This window comes from Orcinus orca, chromosome 17 (assembly GCF_937001465.1).
Source record: "Orcinus orca chromosome 17, mOrcOrc1.1, whole genome shotgun sequence".
Classification (NCBI taxonomy): domain Eukaryota; kingdom Metazoa; phylum Chordata; class Mammalia; order Artiodactyla; family Delphinidae; genus Orcinus; species Orcinus orca.
Window position 1 is genome coordinate 17,239,806 of NC_064575.1, and position 16,488 is coordinate 17,256,293.

Genomic DNA, 16,488 nt, shown 5'->3' on the forward strand with positions numbered 1-16,488 from the left:
TATTGAATGATCTCTCTATTTCAAGTATTTTTCATCTATATCATCCACACAACAATACTATGAAGTAGGTAACTAGTACTATCTTGGATTACAGATTTAAAAAAGAGTCTAGACATTGTTAGAGGCAGGATTTAAACCCAGATGCATCAATTCGGAGTTCCCATGTAATCACAAATATTGCCCTAAATATGTAATATGTATAAATACTTTTATTTAGAAGCATACAAGGCTTTGAAAATAATACACTGATCCATATTGCTTTAAAATACTATTGTTTAACTTCAGTTTCACGTGCCAAAAATAAAAATTGACCTCAATTCTCCAATGTGGTTGGTATTTTTGTTTGTTTTGTTTTATTTAGGTGTGTAATGAGAGTGGGAATTTCAGACAGAGAGTAGAAGGGAAGAATCGATCAGGATTCCAGTTCTTAGCAGTAAGATGGACTTGACACTTAGACTCTCTGGCTACAAAATAACTAGATTCTAAGCATTAAGCAAACCTCAAAAAACTTTAAAGAATTGGTATCATACAGACCAATACAATTAAGTTGGAAGTTGTTAATAATAAGTCTTAAAATTCTCAAATATTTAGAAATGTATACACACATTCTAAATTATTCATCCATCAAAAAAAGAAATTGTAATAAACGTTAAAAATACTTGTAACTAAATGATAAAGAAAATATTACAAAACTTGTGTGATGCAACAAAAGTTGAACATAGAGGGGTTTATACCCTAAAATTCCTGTGTTAGAAAAGAAGACTGAAAATTAGTAGGCTAGATATAAGATATATGTTAGGAAAAGAATAACCCAAAGAACATGGAAGACAATACAGGAAAGAGGAGAAATCAATGAAGTAGAAAACAAACTTACAAGTAGAAAGATTTTTAAAAAGACAAGAGTTCTTCACTGAAAAGACTAATAATAAAGGAAAACTTCCAGGTAGATTAATTTAAAGAAAGACAGAAGGCCCAAATAAATAATATGAGGAGAAGTATAGGTAGAGCAAAGACTAAACTTTATGCCAATAAATTTGAAAACTTAGACAAAATGCAAAACATTCTAGAAGATATAACTTACCAAAATTGATGGAAGGAGAATTAGAATGCCTTAAGAGTCCTAAAATTAAAATAACTGAATTAATATTAAAAGATTCCTCCAAAGAAAACAAGTGATCCAAATGATTTTACAAATGAACTCTATCAAACTTTCAAGGGAGAGATCATTCCAATTTTAGGTCATATCCTTCAGAGAATAGAAAAAGCAGAATACTCCCCAGTTCATTCCATGAGGCCATTACAGTCTTGACACTGAATCCAGACAAGGAGAGGACAGAAAGGAAAATTAGTGGTAAGCTCACTCATCAACATAGGTTTTAAAACCCAATAAAATATTAGCATATTAAATATGGCAGTACACAAAAAAAGATAATACATCATGCCTTCAATGGGGGTATCCAAGGAATGTAAGAGTGGCTTAACATTACAAAATCTACAAATGTTATTGTCCACATTAGAAAATTAAACAGGGGACTTTCCTGGTGGTCCAGTGGCTAAGACTCCACGCTCCCAATGCAGGGGGACTGGATTCGATCCCTGGTCAGGGAACTAGAGCCCACATGCTGCAGCTGAGAGTTCGCATGCCACAACTAAAAAGATCCCGCATGCTGCAACTAAGACCCTGCGCAGCCAAATAAATATTTTTAAAAATATGAGAAATTTATTTTAAAAAATTAAACAGAAAATCACATTCAGAAAAATGTTTGATAAAATTAAACTTTCATTTATATTTAAAAAAACAAAACAAAACAAACAAAAAACAAAACTCTCAGCAAATTAAAGTTAAAGGGAACTTCTTTACCTTGATAAAGGATATCTACCCAAAACATACATCAAACATCATTCTTTATGAGAAGACATTAAAAGCATTTCCTTTAAAATCAGAAACAAGTCAAAGATGCCGACTTTTCATTTCTCTTCACTATTGTATTGGTGGTTCTAGCCAGCTTAGAAAACTCAGAAAAATAAAGGCATAGGATTTGGAAAGAAAGAATAACACTGACATTATTCACATATGATTATGATAATCTATGTAGAGAACTCAAAAATTTATATATATCATATATAATATGTATGTATACACAGCATAAAATGTATAATATATATCAAGAAATAAGAAGGGACTTTAGCAATGTGGATCAAATTGCAAAAATTAACTATATTTCCAAATATCTGTAATAGAATGTTAGAAATTTTAATTATAAAAGAATTATGGGGCTTCCCTGGTGGCGCAGTGGTTGAGAGTCCGCCTGCCGATGCAGGGGACACGGGTTCGTGCCTCGGTCCGGGAGGATCCCACATGCCGCGGAGCGGCTGGGCCCGTGAGCCATGGCCGCTGAGCCTGCGTGTCCGGAGCCTGTGCTCCGCAACGGGAGAGGCCACAACAGTGAGAGGCCCGCGTACCGCAAAAAAAAAAAAAGAATTATGGCAGACTACTAATGATCTTTTCAAAACTTTTTACTCCTTCCAAAACAGGATTTTACTGAGCGCAAGGTCATCCAGGTAGAGATTACATTTCTCAGCTTGCTTCAGAGCTAAGTAGAGCTTTGTTAATAAGTATGAACCAATAAGATATGAGCAAATGTGCAACTTTCTGGTCATCTTTAAATTATAATCCTCTTACCCTAGATTTCTGGGCTTTTTTGTTTTTGTTGGGATGTTTTTGATAACTGCTTCAATCTCCTCATTAGTTATAGGTCTGTTCAGTTTTTTATTTGTTCATGATTTAATCTTGGTAGGTTGTATATTTCTATACATTTATCCATTTTTTTCTAGGTTACCCAATTTGTTGACATATAATTGTTCACAGTAGCCTCTTATAATCCTTTTTATTTCTGTGATCAGTTATAATGTCTCTTCTTTCATTCTCAATTTTAGCTATTGGAGTCTTCTCTGCTTTTTTTCTTAGTCTAACCAAGGATTTGTCAACTTTGCTGATCTTTTCTAAAAACTAAATCTTCATTCTGTTGATTTGTTTTCTGTTCTCTATTTCATTTATCTCTTCTCTAATCTTATTATTTCCTTCCTTCTTGTAAGTTTGGGCTTAGTTTATTCTTCTTTTTCTAGTTTCTTGAGGTATAAGTTTATGTTGTTCATTCAAAATCTTTTTCCTTTTTTTAATGTGTTTACCATAAATTTCCCTCTTAGCACTGCTTTGGCTGCAATCTATAGGTAGGTTATATTTCTGTTTTCATTTGTCCCCAGATATTTTCTAAATTCCCTTGTGATTTCTTCTTTGACCCATTAATTGTTTAAGAGTATACTGTTTACTGTAGGAGTTTAAAAAAAGATAATCTGTATCAAATTAGGAAAGTTCCCTTCTCATAGTTTGCTAAAAATATTTTTAATCATGAATATAGAATTTCATTAAAATATCTTTTGCAATTATTAAAGTGAACATATGAGATTTCTCTTTTATTCTATTAATAAGATGAATGACACCGATTGCTTTTCTAACGTTAAATCAATCTCGCATGCCTTAGGTAAATCTGATATGATTGTGTTGCATTATCCTTCTTATATATCGCTGAATTTGAATTGGTAGTGTCTTGTTTAGAATTTTTACTTCTATTTTATAGGAAAAATTGGTCTATAATTTTACTTTCTTATAACGTCAAAGCTAGGTTTTAGAATCAAGGTTAGAGACCTCATAAAATGGGTCTTTAAGTGTTCCCTCTTTTCCTATTTTCTGGAATAATTTACGTAACATAGTTTTTTTTTTTTTTTAAATGTTGGAAGAATTCACCAGTGTCAATTCTGTGTCAATTCTAAGTTGTGTTTTCTCTTTTCTTATATAATATTGGTAATTTCTCTCTCTCTCTGTCTCTTTCTCTCTGTCTCTCTCTCATCAGAATTGCTACACATTTATCAATTTTATTCACATTTTCAAAAAACTAACTTTTGGCTCTGTTGATTTTCTCTACTGAATATTTGTTTTCTACTTCATTGATTTCTGCTCTTTATTATTTCTTCCTTTTATTTTCTACATTTTAATTTGCATTTCCCTGATGACAAGTGATGTTATGCATCTTTTCCTGTATCTACTACCATTTGTATGTCTTCTTTGGAAAAATGTCTACTTAGGTCCTTTGCCCACTTTTAAATTGGGTTATTTGGTTTTTTGCTATTGAGTTGTAGGAGTTCCTTATATATTTTGGATATTAACCCCTTATAAAATATATGGTTTGCAAATATTTTCTCCCATTCCATATGCTGCCTTTTCATTTTGTTAATTGTTTCCTTTTGCTGTGCAAAAGCCTATAGGTTTGATATATCCTACTTGTTTATTTTGCTTTTGTTGCCTATGCCCTATCATCTGTTAAATCTAATCTATTATTGTATTTTTCAGCTCAATAATTTCTATTTATTTTTTATAGATTCTAATTCTCTGATATAATTTTTCATCATTTTCTCTATTATCTTGAATATATTAAATATAGTTTTTTAAATCCCTGTCAAATAATGCCTATTTGGATCTTTTGTAGGTCTGCTGATATTGTCTGTTTCTTCTCTTGGTTTTTGTCATTCTTTTATGCCTGATAAGTTGTACTTTTTAAAATTTTTTTATTTATTTACTTATTTACGGCTGCATTGGGTCTTCATTGCTGCATGTGGGCTTTCTCTAGTTGTGGCGAGTGGTGGCTGCTCTTCACTGCGGTGTGTAGCCTTCTCATTTCAGTGGCTTCTCTTGCTGTGGAGCACAGGCTCTAGGTGCACAGGCTTCAGTAATTGTGGCATGCAGGCTCAATATTTGTGGTACATGGGCTTAGTGGCTTTGTGGCATGTGGGATGTTCCCAGACCAGGGCTCGAACCCGTGTCTCCCGCATTGGCAGATGGATTCTTAACCACTGCACCACCAGGGAAGTTCAAGGTGTATTTCTTTTAATGTCTGGTAAGTTTTGATTGAATGCTTGAGACTGTGTGCACAAACCTGTAAGGCTCTGGTTTATCTTATAGTTTTCCAAAGAAAATTTAATTTTCTTCTGGTAGGCATATCACTTTAATCCAGTCAAAACTGGGTTTTAACACAATAAATAGAAAGTGTAAAAGGATGAGCTAAAGAAGAAATAAATAGCATGCCAAATGTCAAAAAAAATGGGGTTTTAGGCTTTTTTAAAAGCTAGTCTATTGTATGCCGTTATTACAGTGTGTAGCTCTTCAACAGTTTCAACTGAAAGCTTGTCTTTGCCAAGGGCTTTCCATCTTGGCAAGCCTTAAACTCCCTTCAACTCCCACCTCTGTCTCCCTGGCAAATGCTAAGTTACTGAAATCTCTGCTCAGTCCTTTAGCCTCCAAGAAGCTATTTTCTGCTTCATGTCCTAAAATATTACCCGGCATACATGTCACTTAGAAACAGGCAAACACCTGTTGGGGAATTTGCTCACAGACATTTGGGCTCAGTTCTCTGCAGTTATTCCTTCAGAATCTCAGCCTTTTGAGTTGGAAATTATTGCTCTTGACAACTTAAAACATTGTTTTTTAAATACTTTTATTATTTTATATTTTTTAAAAAATGTTTTTACCGTATATTAATATATATGTAATATATTACTTTTATACTTATTTTATATATCATAAAATATATTTAAATTATTATTTTTATTTATTTATTTTTTGCAGTACGCGGGTCTCTCACTGTTGTGGCCTCTCCTGCTGTGGAGCACAGGCTCCGGACGCACAGGTTCAGCGGCCATGGCTCACAGGCCCAGCCGCTCCGCGGCATGTGGGATCCTCCCAGACCAGGGCACAAACCCGCGTCCCCTGCATCGGCAGGCGGACTCTCAACCACTGCACCACCAGGGAAGCCCTAAATTATTTTTTATGATTAGCTCTTATGCGAATTCTTGGTAGTAAAGTTGGTCTGATATAAGTTATTCCATCATAATCAGAGATGGAAGTTCTCTGGGCCATTTTTTTGAAAGGTGTGACCACATGATCCTTTCAAAATTTAACTCAGATCACATTAAAATCATTCTTCTGTTAAAATCATGTAATGGCTCCTCATTTCAATCAAAGTTAAATATAAAGTCCCTTTCAGGGCCCCACAAGGTCAGATACTCCATTACCTCTCTTACCTCATCTTCCACCCTCTGAGATTAGCCATACTTGACTCCTGATGTTTTTTTCCAACAGGTCAGGTACCATCCCACCTTGGGACCTTTGCTGGCCCCAAGAGAATAACATTTTTCCAGAGTTTAACTCCCTCACCTCTTTCAAATCTTTGCCCAAATATTACTGCCAACCACCCTATTTAAAATTGTAAATCATCCTTCTCTCCCCAGATCTCCTGATCTACCTTACCCTGTTCTATTTTTTGTTGTTGTTTCTACTGCACTTCCACCTTTTAAAATACTATGTATTGGGCCTTCCCTGGTGGCACAGTGTTTAAGGATCTGCCTGCCAATGCAGGGGACATGGATTCGGTCCCTGGTCCGGGAAGATCCCACATGCCGTGGAGCAACTAAGCCCATGCGCCACAATTACTGAGACTGCGCTCTAGAGCCTGAGAGCCACAACTACTGAGCCTGCATTCTGCAACTACTGAAGCCCATGCACCTAGAGCCTGTGCTCTGCAACAAGAGAAGCCACTGCAATCAGAAGCCCGTGCACTGCAACAAATCGTAGCCCCGCACTCATCGCAAGTGGAGAAAGCCTGAGCACAGCAACGAAGACCCAACACAACCAGAAATAATAAAAATAAAATAAAATAAAAATTTTAAAAGTAAGTTAAAAAAATAGTATGTATTTTAATATACTGTGTGATGGATTTATTATATTTAATGTTTGTTGGCTGTATTCTCTCACTAGAATGTAAGCTCCACAAGGGCAGGGATCTTTGTTTTGTTGAGAGACGTACTCTAGGCCTAAGAACTAGAACAGTGAATGGCACAGAGTAGATGCTAAATTCATGTTTGGTGAATGAATGAATGAACTGCCTTCTTATATGACTCTGAAGGAAAAGGAACAAGTATTGATATTTACTGAAGACTCCATATGTTGTAGGATTGGTACAGGCACTACAGAGATACAAAGGTGAATAAGACATAGTACCCAGCCCAGAAGAACCATAAAGTTGGCCTACTGGAAAATAGGCAGGCAAATATTCATTTGGGCCAAGATGCAAAACAAATGTCTTTTGTTCTAATTAACATTTATATTTTTATTTCATGTTACCTGTTGATTACAGAAGTTGTTTATAGCTGATGGAAATTCAGATAAAGGAAATATCCAAGAAGTTTATGAACTTCCACAGGCTAAACTTACAAAGCTGCTAACAAATCAATCTGACTGCCACTGACAATCTCAATATCTTACTTAGTAATTTTCATTTTTGTTGTTTGTTTGGAGGTGCTCTATTAACTCCATTACTCCATAAGTGCAAAATCATGGAAGTGATGAATGCACTATAAGAAGACAACTATGATTATGACAAAAATTAAAAATAAGTAAGGTTTAAAACATGTTATGCTGGTAAGGAAATAACTGTTGTGCACAGGTAAAGGATGAAACACTTGATAGTCTGAAGGACAAGTAACAGATAACATATAATGTTAAAGATGTAATGCTTAAATCAGTGTTTCTCAGTTGAGGGTGATTTTGCCACCCCAAAGACATTGGGCAACATCTGGAGACATTTTTGGTTACCACACCTTGGGAGGTGCTAGTGGCATCTAGTGAGTAAAGGTCATGGATGCTGTTAAACATCCTACAATGCACAGGACAGACCCCCACAGCAGAATTATCCAGTCCAAAATGTTAATACTGTCACTGTTGAAAAATCCTATTTAGATAATAATCAACAGAAGCCAAGAAAATATAATGACAAAATGAAAAATGTTTGACTGTACAGCTCAAGAATCTTCACCACTGACTTTGGGTAAAATCACTTCAGGAAATGGCTAAGAATTTATTGGAGAACATAAATGCTAGACATATGCACTGTCTCATATGCCATAAATGGTCCCTTTAGTATGTTGCCCCATGAATCTGTAACACATGAAGCAAGGAATGAGGCAGTAAGTGTAGATACCAGAGCTGCCAGGAAATTCTCCAAAATCTTGTAGGCATCATTAAAAGTGTAACTAACTGACTCAACAGTGTCTGTTTTTGAAAAACAAAATTCTGATTAAATGTATCAGAAAGGTGGAAGTGAGAATGTCTGGTTTTAAAGCTTCAAAGGACAAACTCATACTCCAAATAGGTGGAAATGCTCCTTGGTGCTGTAAAGTCTCTTAGTCACCACGGAGTAGTTTTATGGAACCCAAACTGTTGGCATATAGATAGGTTTTTGTAGTTGGATGTTATAGGTACACAGGTTCATGAAAAAATTAATTAGAAGATAAGACTAGAAAGGAAAGTTAGGGGAAGACGGTAAAGAGTTCAAGGCCAAGCTAAGGAGTTCATACTTTAGTCTGTAGGTAACAAGTTGTTTTGTTTTTGTTTTTGTTTTTGTTTTTTGTGGTATGCGGGCCTCTCACTGTTGTGGCCTCTCCCGTCGCGGAGCACAGGCTCCAGACGCACAGGCTCAGCGGCCATGGCTCACGGGCCCAGCCGCTCTGTGGCATGTGGGATCTTCCTGGACCGGGGCATGAAGCCGTATCCCCTGCATCGGCAGGCGGACCCTCAACCACTGCGCCACCAGGGAAGCCCAACAAGTTGTTTTTGAAGAAGGGAGTGATGTGATTAGAGGCCAAGTTTTAGGCTTTTGTTGTAGTGTTAAAGGACTTCCAAGGTCAGAAACTCTTAAAGCAAGACCATTTTGCAGGTTATGCAATGGTCCACATGAGAGATGATGAGGGCCTATCCCAGGGTCCTGAGAGGTATGCCTGTTAGCATAACTGATGCCATCTTGGGTCCACACAGTTTCTCCTGTCCTCCCACTGACCTTACCCGGGACTGTACTGTGCAGTCAATCACTTCTCTGTTGTTAAGGGCTTTGTAGTTAATAGATATTGCTTAATAATCATTAGGACCAGGTGACCTCTATGCCCTGTTAGCCTCCAAACAATGATGAAGACCTCCCTGACATATTCCTGGCGTCCATGAGAATAGTTACCCATTCATAAATCTTGACTTAGGAACACACTTCCTGTTTTCAAGCACACACTCCCCATGCCCTAGGTTAACTATAAAGTTGTCTCAATGGCCCCTCGGCAGTGTGGAGTGTGACTACACGTTTCCAGATGGCTGTCCGCTCAATCCCATCCTGTGAGTAAGTTACCATATAATAAGCTGATCCATTGATTAGGTGGAGCTGCCCGCCTCGGCTTTTGGTCTCAAGATGCCGTCTCAGTTCGGTAGGCACTTTTTGTTCCCTCCATCCTCCAACATGAGATAATAATGGTATGTATATATTGAACACAACATCCACTAAGTTTATAAACAAAGCTTAAAAGAAACATGAACAAAACAAAGACAATTAAGTCAATGGAAAGAAAGGAAGTTTAAAAAAGATAAGTATGGGAGCTTCCCTGGTGGCGCAGTGGTTGAGAGTCCGCCTGCCAATGCAGGGGACGCGGGTTCGTGCCCCGGTCCGCGAAGATCCCACATGCCGCGGAGCGGCTGCGCCTGTGAGCCATGGCCGCTGAGCCTGCGCGTCCGGAGCCTGTGCTCCGCGACGGGAGAGACCACAGCGGTGAGAGGCCCGCGTACCGCAAAAAAAAAAAAAAAAAAAAAAGATAAGTATGGAATAGTTAATAAGACATGTGGTAGGAGAAAAAGATGACCCAGCTACCTTTTGATTTCTCCTGAAGTAGTGCCACAGTACATGCTGGCTTAGTCTTCTTTAACCTAAAATTATATATTATCATAAATTCACTCTTACATAAATCCAGGGTACATTAATTTTTTAAAATACAGTAAGAGATAAGAAATTTGCTTTCAGTGAAATTCACTTGTTGAAGGACATCATATGAAAATTAAATAAACGTTAAAGAAAGGAAACTCCTTCTATCAAGGAAACTCCTTCTATCACAAATAATCCAATCAGAAGCAGATATGAACCAACTCAGTATCTCGATTTTTTGTTAATAAATTTTACCAGTGGATGAGTGTTAGGTCTGACTTTTCCCACCTTTATCTTATCACTAATCATGATTCAGGAAATGCTAGAGGAAGGGACTCAAGATTAGAGGAACAGGGTATCTAGATATGCCAGATACCAATTATCAGTTATTTGTGCTCTTTTTACCTATTAATTACCACAATCTGAGTTTTGTCATAATTAACTTTTGTTCCTATTGGAATAGATATAGATAATGAGTAGGTTATTAGAGGAAATATGTCACGATTGAATCTGCTGTGGGCGAGATAACCCATAAGAATTCCAAATTTCTTGTAACTTCATTAAACTTTAGAAGTCAGCTATAACTTTTTTTTTTTGGTTCTCTATTCAATCAAAGCATATATTAGTTCTCAATCCATGTGATACAGTTTAATGAAGTCAGCTTACACGGCTGCTTGGAGGTATCCTAGCAACTTATTACCATGGCAACATCACACTTCCTAGTTGTCAAATATGGGTACAGTCAAGATGAGCCGACCTAGTATTCACACTGAGGTTTGGAACTCAAGACCAGCCTTAATGATTGTTATGTGATAAGGTTTTAGTGGTCCCTACGGACACTCCTCAGATTCTTTTCCACCTACTGACTGATAACTGAAATTCTATGATTCATCTCCTTAACCCTTAGTGAAGGGCTTTATGTCCTTCAAAAAACATAGAACATCCAGTTTTTTAAAACAGTGTCCAATATCAGAACAAATATCTTTGTGTATTGGCTGCATGGAACTTTTAAAGATAACATTGGTGAGTTGAGAGGTCATATTGCTTCAGTTTCATAATATTAATTTAAGGGAATTAAACTCACAAATCATCGTTTCAGGTCTGCTAGCCTGCCAGCTAGAGGCAGTTTGTCATACCGCAGGATAGCTGTAATTTTTAAATGCACTTCACCTCGGAGACTATTTTCAGTTATATTACCAAAGTATGCCTTGAGATTCACTGAAAAATTTTATCATTTAAGAAATTTTAAAATACATTAAACTTTTATCAGAGTTTTTAAATCAAATATCCACATACGGAGATTTTTTAAAAAAAAGGATACAGGGTTATATACAAGACAGACAAAAATTAGTACTTCCCTGCTTTGCCAAGACCGTTCTTTCACAAGGCGTTGTTAAATATGCAGAGAATAAAATACTTGTAGGCAACCCGACATGTTCTCGGTAGAATGGCTAAAATAAAGACACAGGGAAAAGAACCAACATTTACGTTCGCCAAGCAGTTCATAAGCAGTGTGACACTCAGCCACCACTCTTCCACTTTGTGTCTGAAGAACACTTGTCATAACACAAATATAATATAGTCAAATTATTCTTCATTAAATTAAGTAAATTCACACTCAAGTCAACATAAAATATTAAGGGATTATTTCACAAACAGCCAAATTGCAAATGAAAAAAATAATGAACTGAAATCGGATGAAATAGGAAGCAAATTGAAGACTTAAAATCTAGAGGCCCGGGCTTCCCTGGTGGCGCAGTGGTTGAGAGTCTGCCTGCCAATGCAGGGGACACGGGTTCGAGCCCTGGTCTGGGAAGATCCCACATGCCGCGGAGCAACTAAGCCCCGTGAGCCATAATTACTGAGCCTGCGCGTCTGGAGCCTGTGCTCCGCAACAAGAGAGCCCGCGATAGTGAGAGGCCCGCACACGGCGATGAAGAGTGGCCCCCGCTTGCCACAACTAGAGAAAGCCCTCGCACAGAAACGAAGACCCAACACAGCCATAAATAAATAAATAATTTAAAAAAAAAAAAAAATCTAGAGGCCCAATGGGTTAATTGTTGGTGTTTTCTGGGTTTCCAGTTTCTTTAAGATGATCATATGCATTGAAAGACTGGTCTGTACTGAGACAAGTCCATGGCCATAGGCAGCCCTACATACGTTTGCCCAGAGGTCAAGAGTGAGCTGAGTGTCAGGGATACAGGTGTCTCGGTAACGGTGGAAACTCACTGCCCTTAAGTAGGTTTCATATTCATGTTTCCAATGGTGTCTCCTCTTTCTACATCCCTGCCATCCCTCCTCTTTAACTGCTACCATCTGCTCCACTAGCAACTCACAATCTCTCTTCTACCATCTCTGATTCTGCCTTATTTCACCATAACCTCACTTCAGAAAGAGTAATTTTGCTTTTTATATTTTTATAGCTTGACAATCTGTCCTCAAATGATATTAAAAATGATGGGGGGGGGGGCTTCCCTGGTGGCGCAGTGGTTGAGAGTCCGCCCGCCGATGCAGGGGACACGGGTTCGTGCCCCGGTCCGGGAAGATCCCACATGCCGCGGAGCGGCTGGGCCCGTGAGCCATGGCCGCTGGGCCTGCGCGTCCAGAGTCTGTGCTCTGCAACGGGACAGACCACAACAGTGAGAGGCCCGCGTACCGCCAAAAAAAAAAAAAAAAAAAAAAAAAAATGATGGGAAAAGCTTTATGTATGTTATTGTTCATTATGGTGTTATTTGCAAAATCAAAAAAATGTCAAAGCAACTTGAAAGTCCAACAATAGGGAAATTAAATAAACTATGGCTCTAACAATGAAATTTAATGTGGCCAGTAAAGACTGTTTGAAGATTATGTCATAACATGAAAAATACGCATACGTGTAATATTAAGTAAAAAAGGGCAGAATAAAAAATTGTAAGTACACTAAAATCACAACTCCAATAAAAATCCAAAATGAAGGAGGGTAGAAGAGAACCTCCAACAATAAAAATGGATATGTTAGGATGGATAAATTATCAAATAATTATTTTTATTTTTTCCCCAAATTTTCTACAAAGTTCTTATTTTCATAATTTAGATATAAACTATCCACAACTTTTCATTTTCAGTATATTCTAATTCTTTATTTATATTACCAAAATTTGTTTCCAGAGTAATTAACGAGACCAGTAATACTAGTGGATAACTCAAGAAATATATTCTGAAATTCCAATATGTGTGTGCTATGCATAACTAGATGACTTCAAAGCACACTATGGCAGGAGATAATATGAAAATATACATTCTCCCCTAAAGAGAGCTACAACTCAGACTGCTATAAATGCTTCATCTTTTTTTAGGCTGGAAAAATGAATTAGTACTAGGCATTCAATAAATACTTGATGAATAAATAAATAAATCAAAGCAGAAACCAAATAGGATATGAGACTGTCTTACTAACTTACAGGTCCCTTTGGAGAAAGAGGTTTTCTTTTAATGCTATGTCAGGCAACCTGATTTAAAGTAGGAAAGGTGTTTATCATAATGTGTTTAAATGCCAGTATTCAAAGTCAGTGGGACTTTTCTGGCTGACAAACTCATTTCATCTGATAGCAATGCAAGGTCTTCATTAGGCTGACATCTCATTCAGGATCTCCCCTCACACCACTTCAGTCAAACTAGAAATGAAACACAAGGTTCTCTATTCAGGGTACAGAAACCTGTTAATATTGCAAAGAGTTCATTTATTTATATTGCTAAAAATTCCAATATTCTCATGAGCAATCTATGCTAAAGAAATAAAGATTTTTTTAAGTAAGTCCTTAAATTCCTTCTGGCAATGTCACTTGAAAACAGAAAAAAGTACCTACTGGTCAAACTGAATAAAATTGCTAATTGAGATTTTTTAAAATTAAATCCTTTATGCAAAAAATAGTAGGCAAGAAAGAATTAGATTCACTAGCCAGAAAAACCTCTACATTCAGCAGTGTTACTATAAATAAATATTCAACAAAAGAGAATCGAAAAGAAATGACCTACCTGACAGGAGGCATCTCGGTATCAGCATGCAGGAGTCTTTTATGAACCTCTGGTGGAGTGGAACTTACACTTTTTTGGCAATTTTGCAATCCTGGTAAATATGGCATTTTGACACATTCTTTGAATTCTTCTAGACCAAATGCTGTGGTGTATTCTAATTAAAAATAGTATAATAACCATCTGTATTACTTCTTAATTAAATGTATATAATTTTTTTTACTATATACTAAAATGTATAATAAATATACCAAATCAGTCATTAAGAAAATAAAATTAAGCTACTGTAATTGAGCTAGCATCTTTCCCAAGAGAATACCTTTCAATTCCAAGGATAGGGACTGTAGGCAAGGCTGACTAAGGCGCTAAGAACTATTAGAAAAAGGAAGAAGGGCAGCTTCACAGATCTCCCATAGTCATCACTGTCCTTCATTATTTTATTTAATCAGAATTCCCAGAACATTAGATACATTCACATTGAAAGACAGATTAAAGGCACTTTCAAGAATCTTGTAATATCTGCTACTTTAAATCCTTTCACCTTCCTGCTTTTGTGTAGAAATCAAGAGGTACAAATACATGATTATCGGAGCTAGCAGTGAGAGAGAAAAGAATTCCATTTCAGGCATTGATTTTAACTTTCACTCTGCAAAGTCCCCCATCAAATCTATAAACAGCAACATCTGAAGCATCAGGAGGGCTTCTTCTACTGACCTCAGGTATCACTGGTATAAGACGTTGTTCAAATTTTTCTTTCTTTAAAAAAAAATTCAAAATGAAGACAGTAAATGGAAAAAGAAGATTAAGAGATTAAAGGTTTGGATGATTTTTAAACATAGAGAATTGTTTTCTAAGCTTTCTCTACTAAGTAAATCTAGCATAGCAATAGAAATAGCATTTAATGGGACTAGAGTAATATTAAATGCTCAAAATGCTATTTTTCAACCTTTGATTATTCTTTTTTGGAAAAAATAGTTTCTCTTGATCAAAATCATGTAGAGTTTCTTTTCAGTAATTAGATTTGGAGGTAGGAGAACAGATAAACTGGTGTATCTTTAATAGGAATCTAGTAAAAACAACGAAAAAATACAGTAACACACAGTCAAAACCAGGAGTGATGAAATGGCTGGGGAGTTTGAATTTTGCTGTTTTCAAGAATTCTATCTCCATTAATAAAGCCAAAGGCAAAATTCAGTATAAACAAAAAATACAATTATAATTTGAAATTAAGGGGGAAAGTTATTATACTCATATACAAGTCAAAAGTTCTGAAATTAGTCTTTATTGAGCAACTATAAGATATAAGATACTTTCCACATAGCTCACTCAAAAAATAAAGTTTGGGTTAGAATTATTAATACAAAAAGGTGCTGTTAAAGATTTGAGTTTCTTAAAATATAAATACCAACTTGAGGTATTTTAAAACAAACATGACTTACAAAAAGAAGTATGATCCAACAGAGGTAGCACTACACTGAGATCAAGAGTAGTTCTTTAGAATTTGTTTTTTATCATGAGTTATAGAATGACCTTAAGTAAATTATTCCTTATCTGCTTCCATTTTTCTTTTCCATAAGCCTATGGTATTATCCTTCTTACCTAAATGTTACAAAAATTATTTAATGTCTCTTGACTGATTAAAAAAGTACATGTAAATTCAAGGTACTACTTCTATATTTTTGTAAGTAAAATAAGAATAAAATGAAGTTACCTTTCCTCATCTTTTGTGTTTCTAAAACTGCTTTCCTCCAACTTCTCTCAAAAAGAAAACAACTGTCAAGGGAATTTCTGGTGACATTAGAAGGTTCAAATTTGATTTCAGGAGGCAGCATTGGCATTTTTTCTTCTTTTTTCAACAGTGCTGATGAAAGTAAGATGCTGCACCGGATTCAGGACACAAAATACAAAAAAAGAAATTGTTTTCCATCATACAAATTAAATACTAACATAGATTTAAATGAAAAGTTTACTTATAACACGTAAATACATATTCTTGGGATTTTAAAGCAAGAGGCCTTTAAGAACATAGCTAAAATAAGTTGTAAGACTTTTTTCTTTTAAATATTTTATATTTTAATGAATTCTTTCAAATTTGAGGTTACAGATATTTGGCAATATAAAAAAATCTAAGGTTCAACAGCAAATTATCATGTACATGACAATGTAATGCTTAGGATTCTCTCAAAACTATTACCATTATGCACCATGACCAAGTGAGATTTATCTCTGGGATGCAAGGATGGTTCAACATACAAAAATTAGTTAATATGATACACCACATTACAGAATGAAAGATTAAAAAATCACATGCTCATCTCAATAGATACAGAAAAAGCTTTTGATAAAATTCAACACACTTTCATACTAAAAACTTTCAACAAACTAGGAACTGAGAGAAATTACCTCAACATAAAAAAGGCTGCATATGAAAAGCCCATAGCTAACATAATCAAAGGTAAAAATTGAAAGCATTCCTCTAAGATCAGGAGCAAGGCAAGGATGCCCACTCTTACAACTTCCATTCAACATAGTATTGGCAGTCCTAGCCAGAGCAATTAGAAAGAAAAGGCATCTAGATTGGAAAGAAAAAAGTAAAACTGTCCCTGTTTTCAAATGGCATAATCTTATATAT

General features: G+C 36.0%; 1 protein-coding gene across 1 annotated transcript in view; it reads right to left on the reverse strand.

Moving 5' to 3' along the window:
* Positions 1 to 15,732, reverse strand: part of C17H8orf89 (chromosome 17 C8orf89 homolog) — a 56,655-nt gene extending 40,923 nt beyond the window's left edge. Inside the window, exons 1-3 of the mRNA XM_049700384.1 lie at positions 15,568 to 15,732; positions 13,860 to 14,013; positions 9,795 to 9,850 (exon numbers count right to left, since the gene is read on the reverse strand). Coding sequence (XP_049556341.1) covers positions 9,795 to 9,850; positions 13,860 to 14,013; positions 15,568 to 15,694 — 337 coding nt within the window. The 5' untranslated portion in view covers positions 15,695 to 15,732. The remainder of the gene's footprint in view (positions 1 to 9,794; positions 9,851 to 13,859; positions 14,014 to 15,567) is intronic.
* Positions 15,733 to 16,488: the final 756 nt, after the last annotated feature.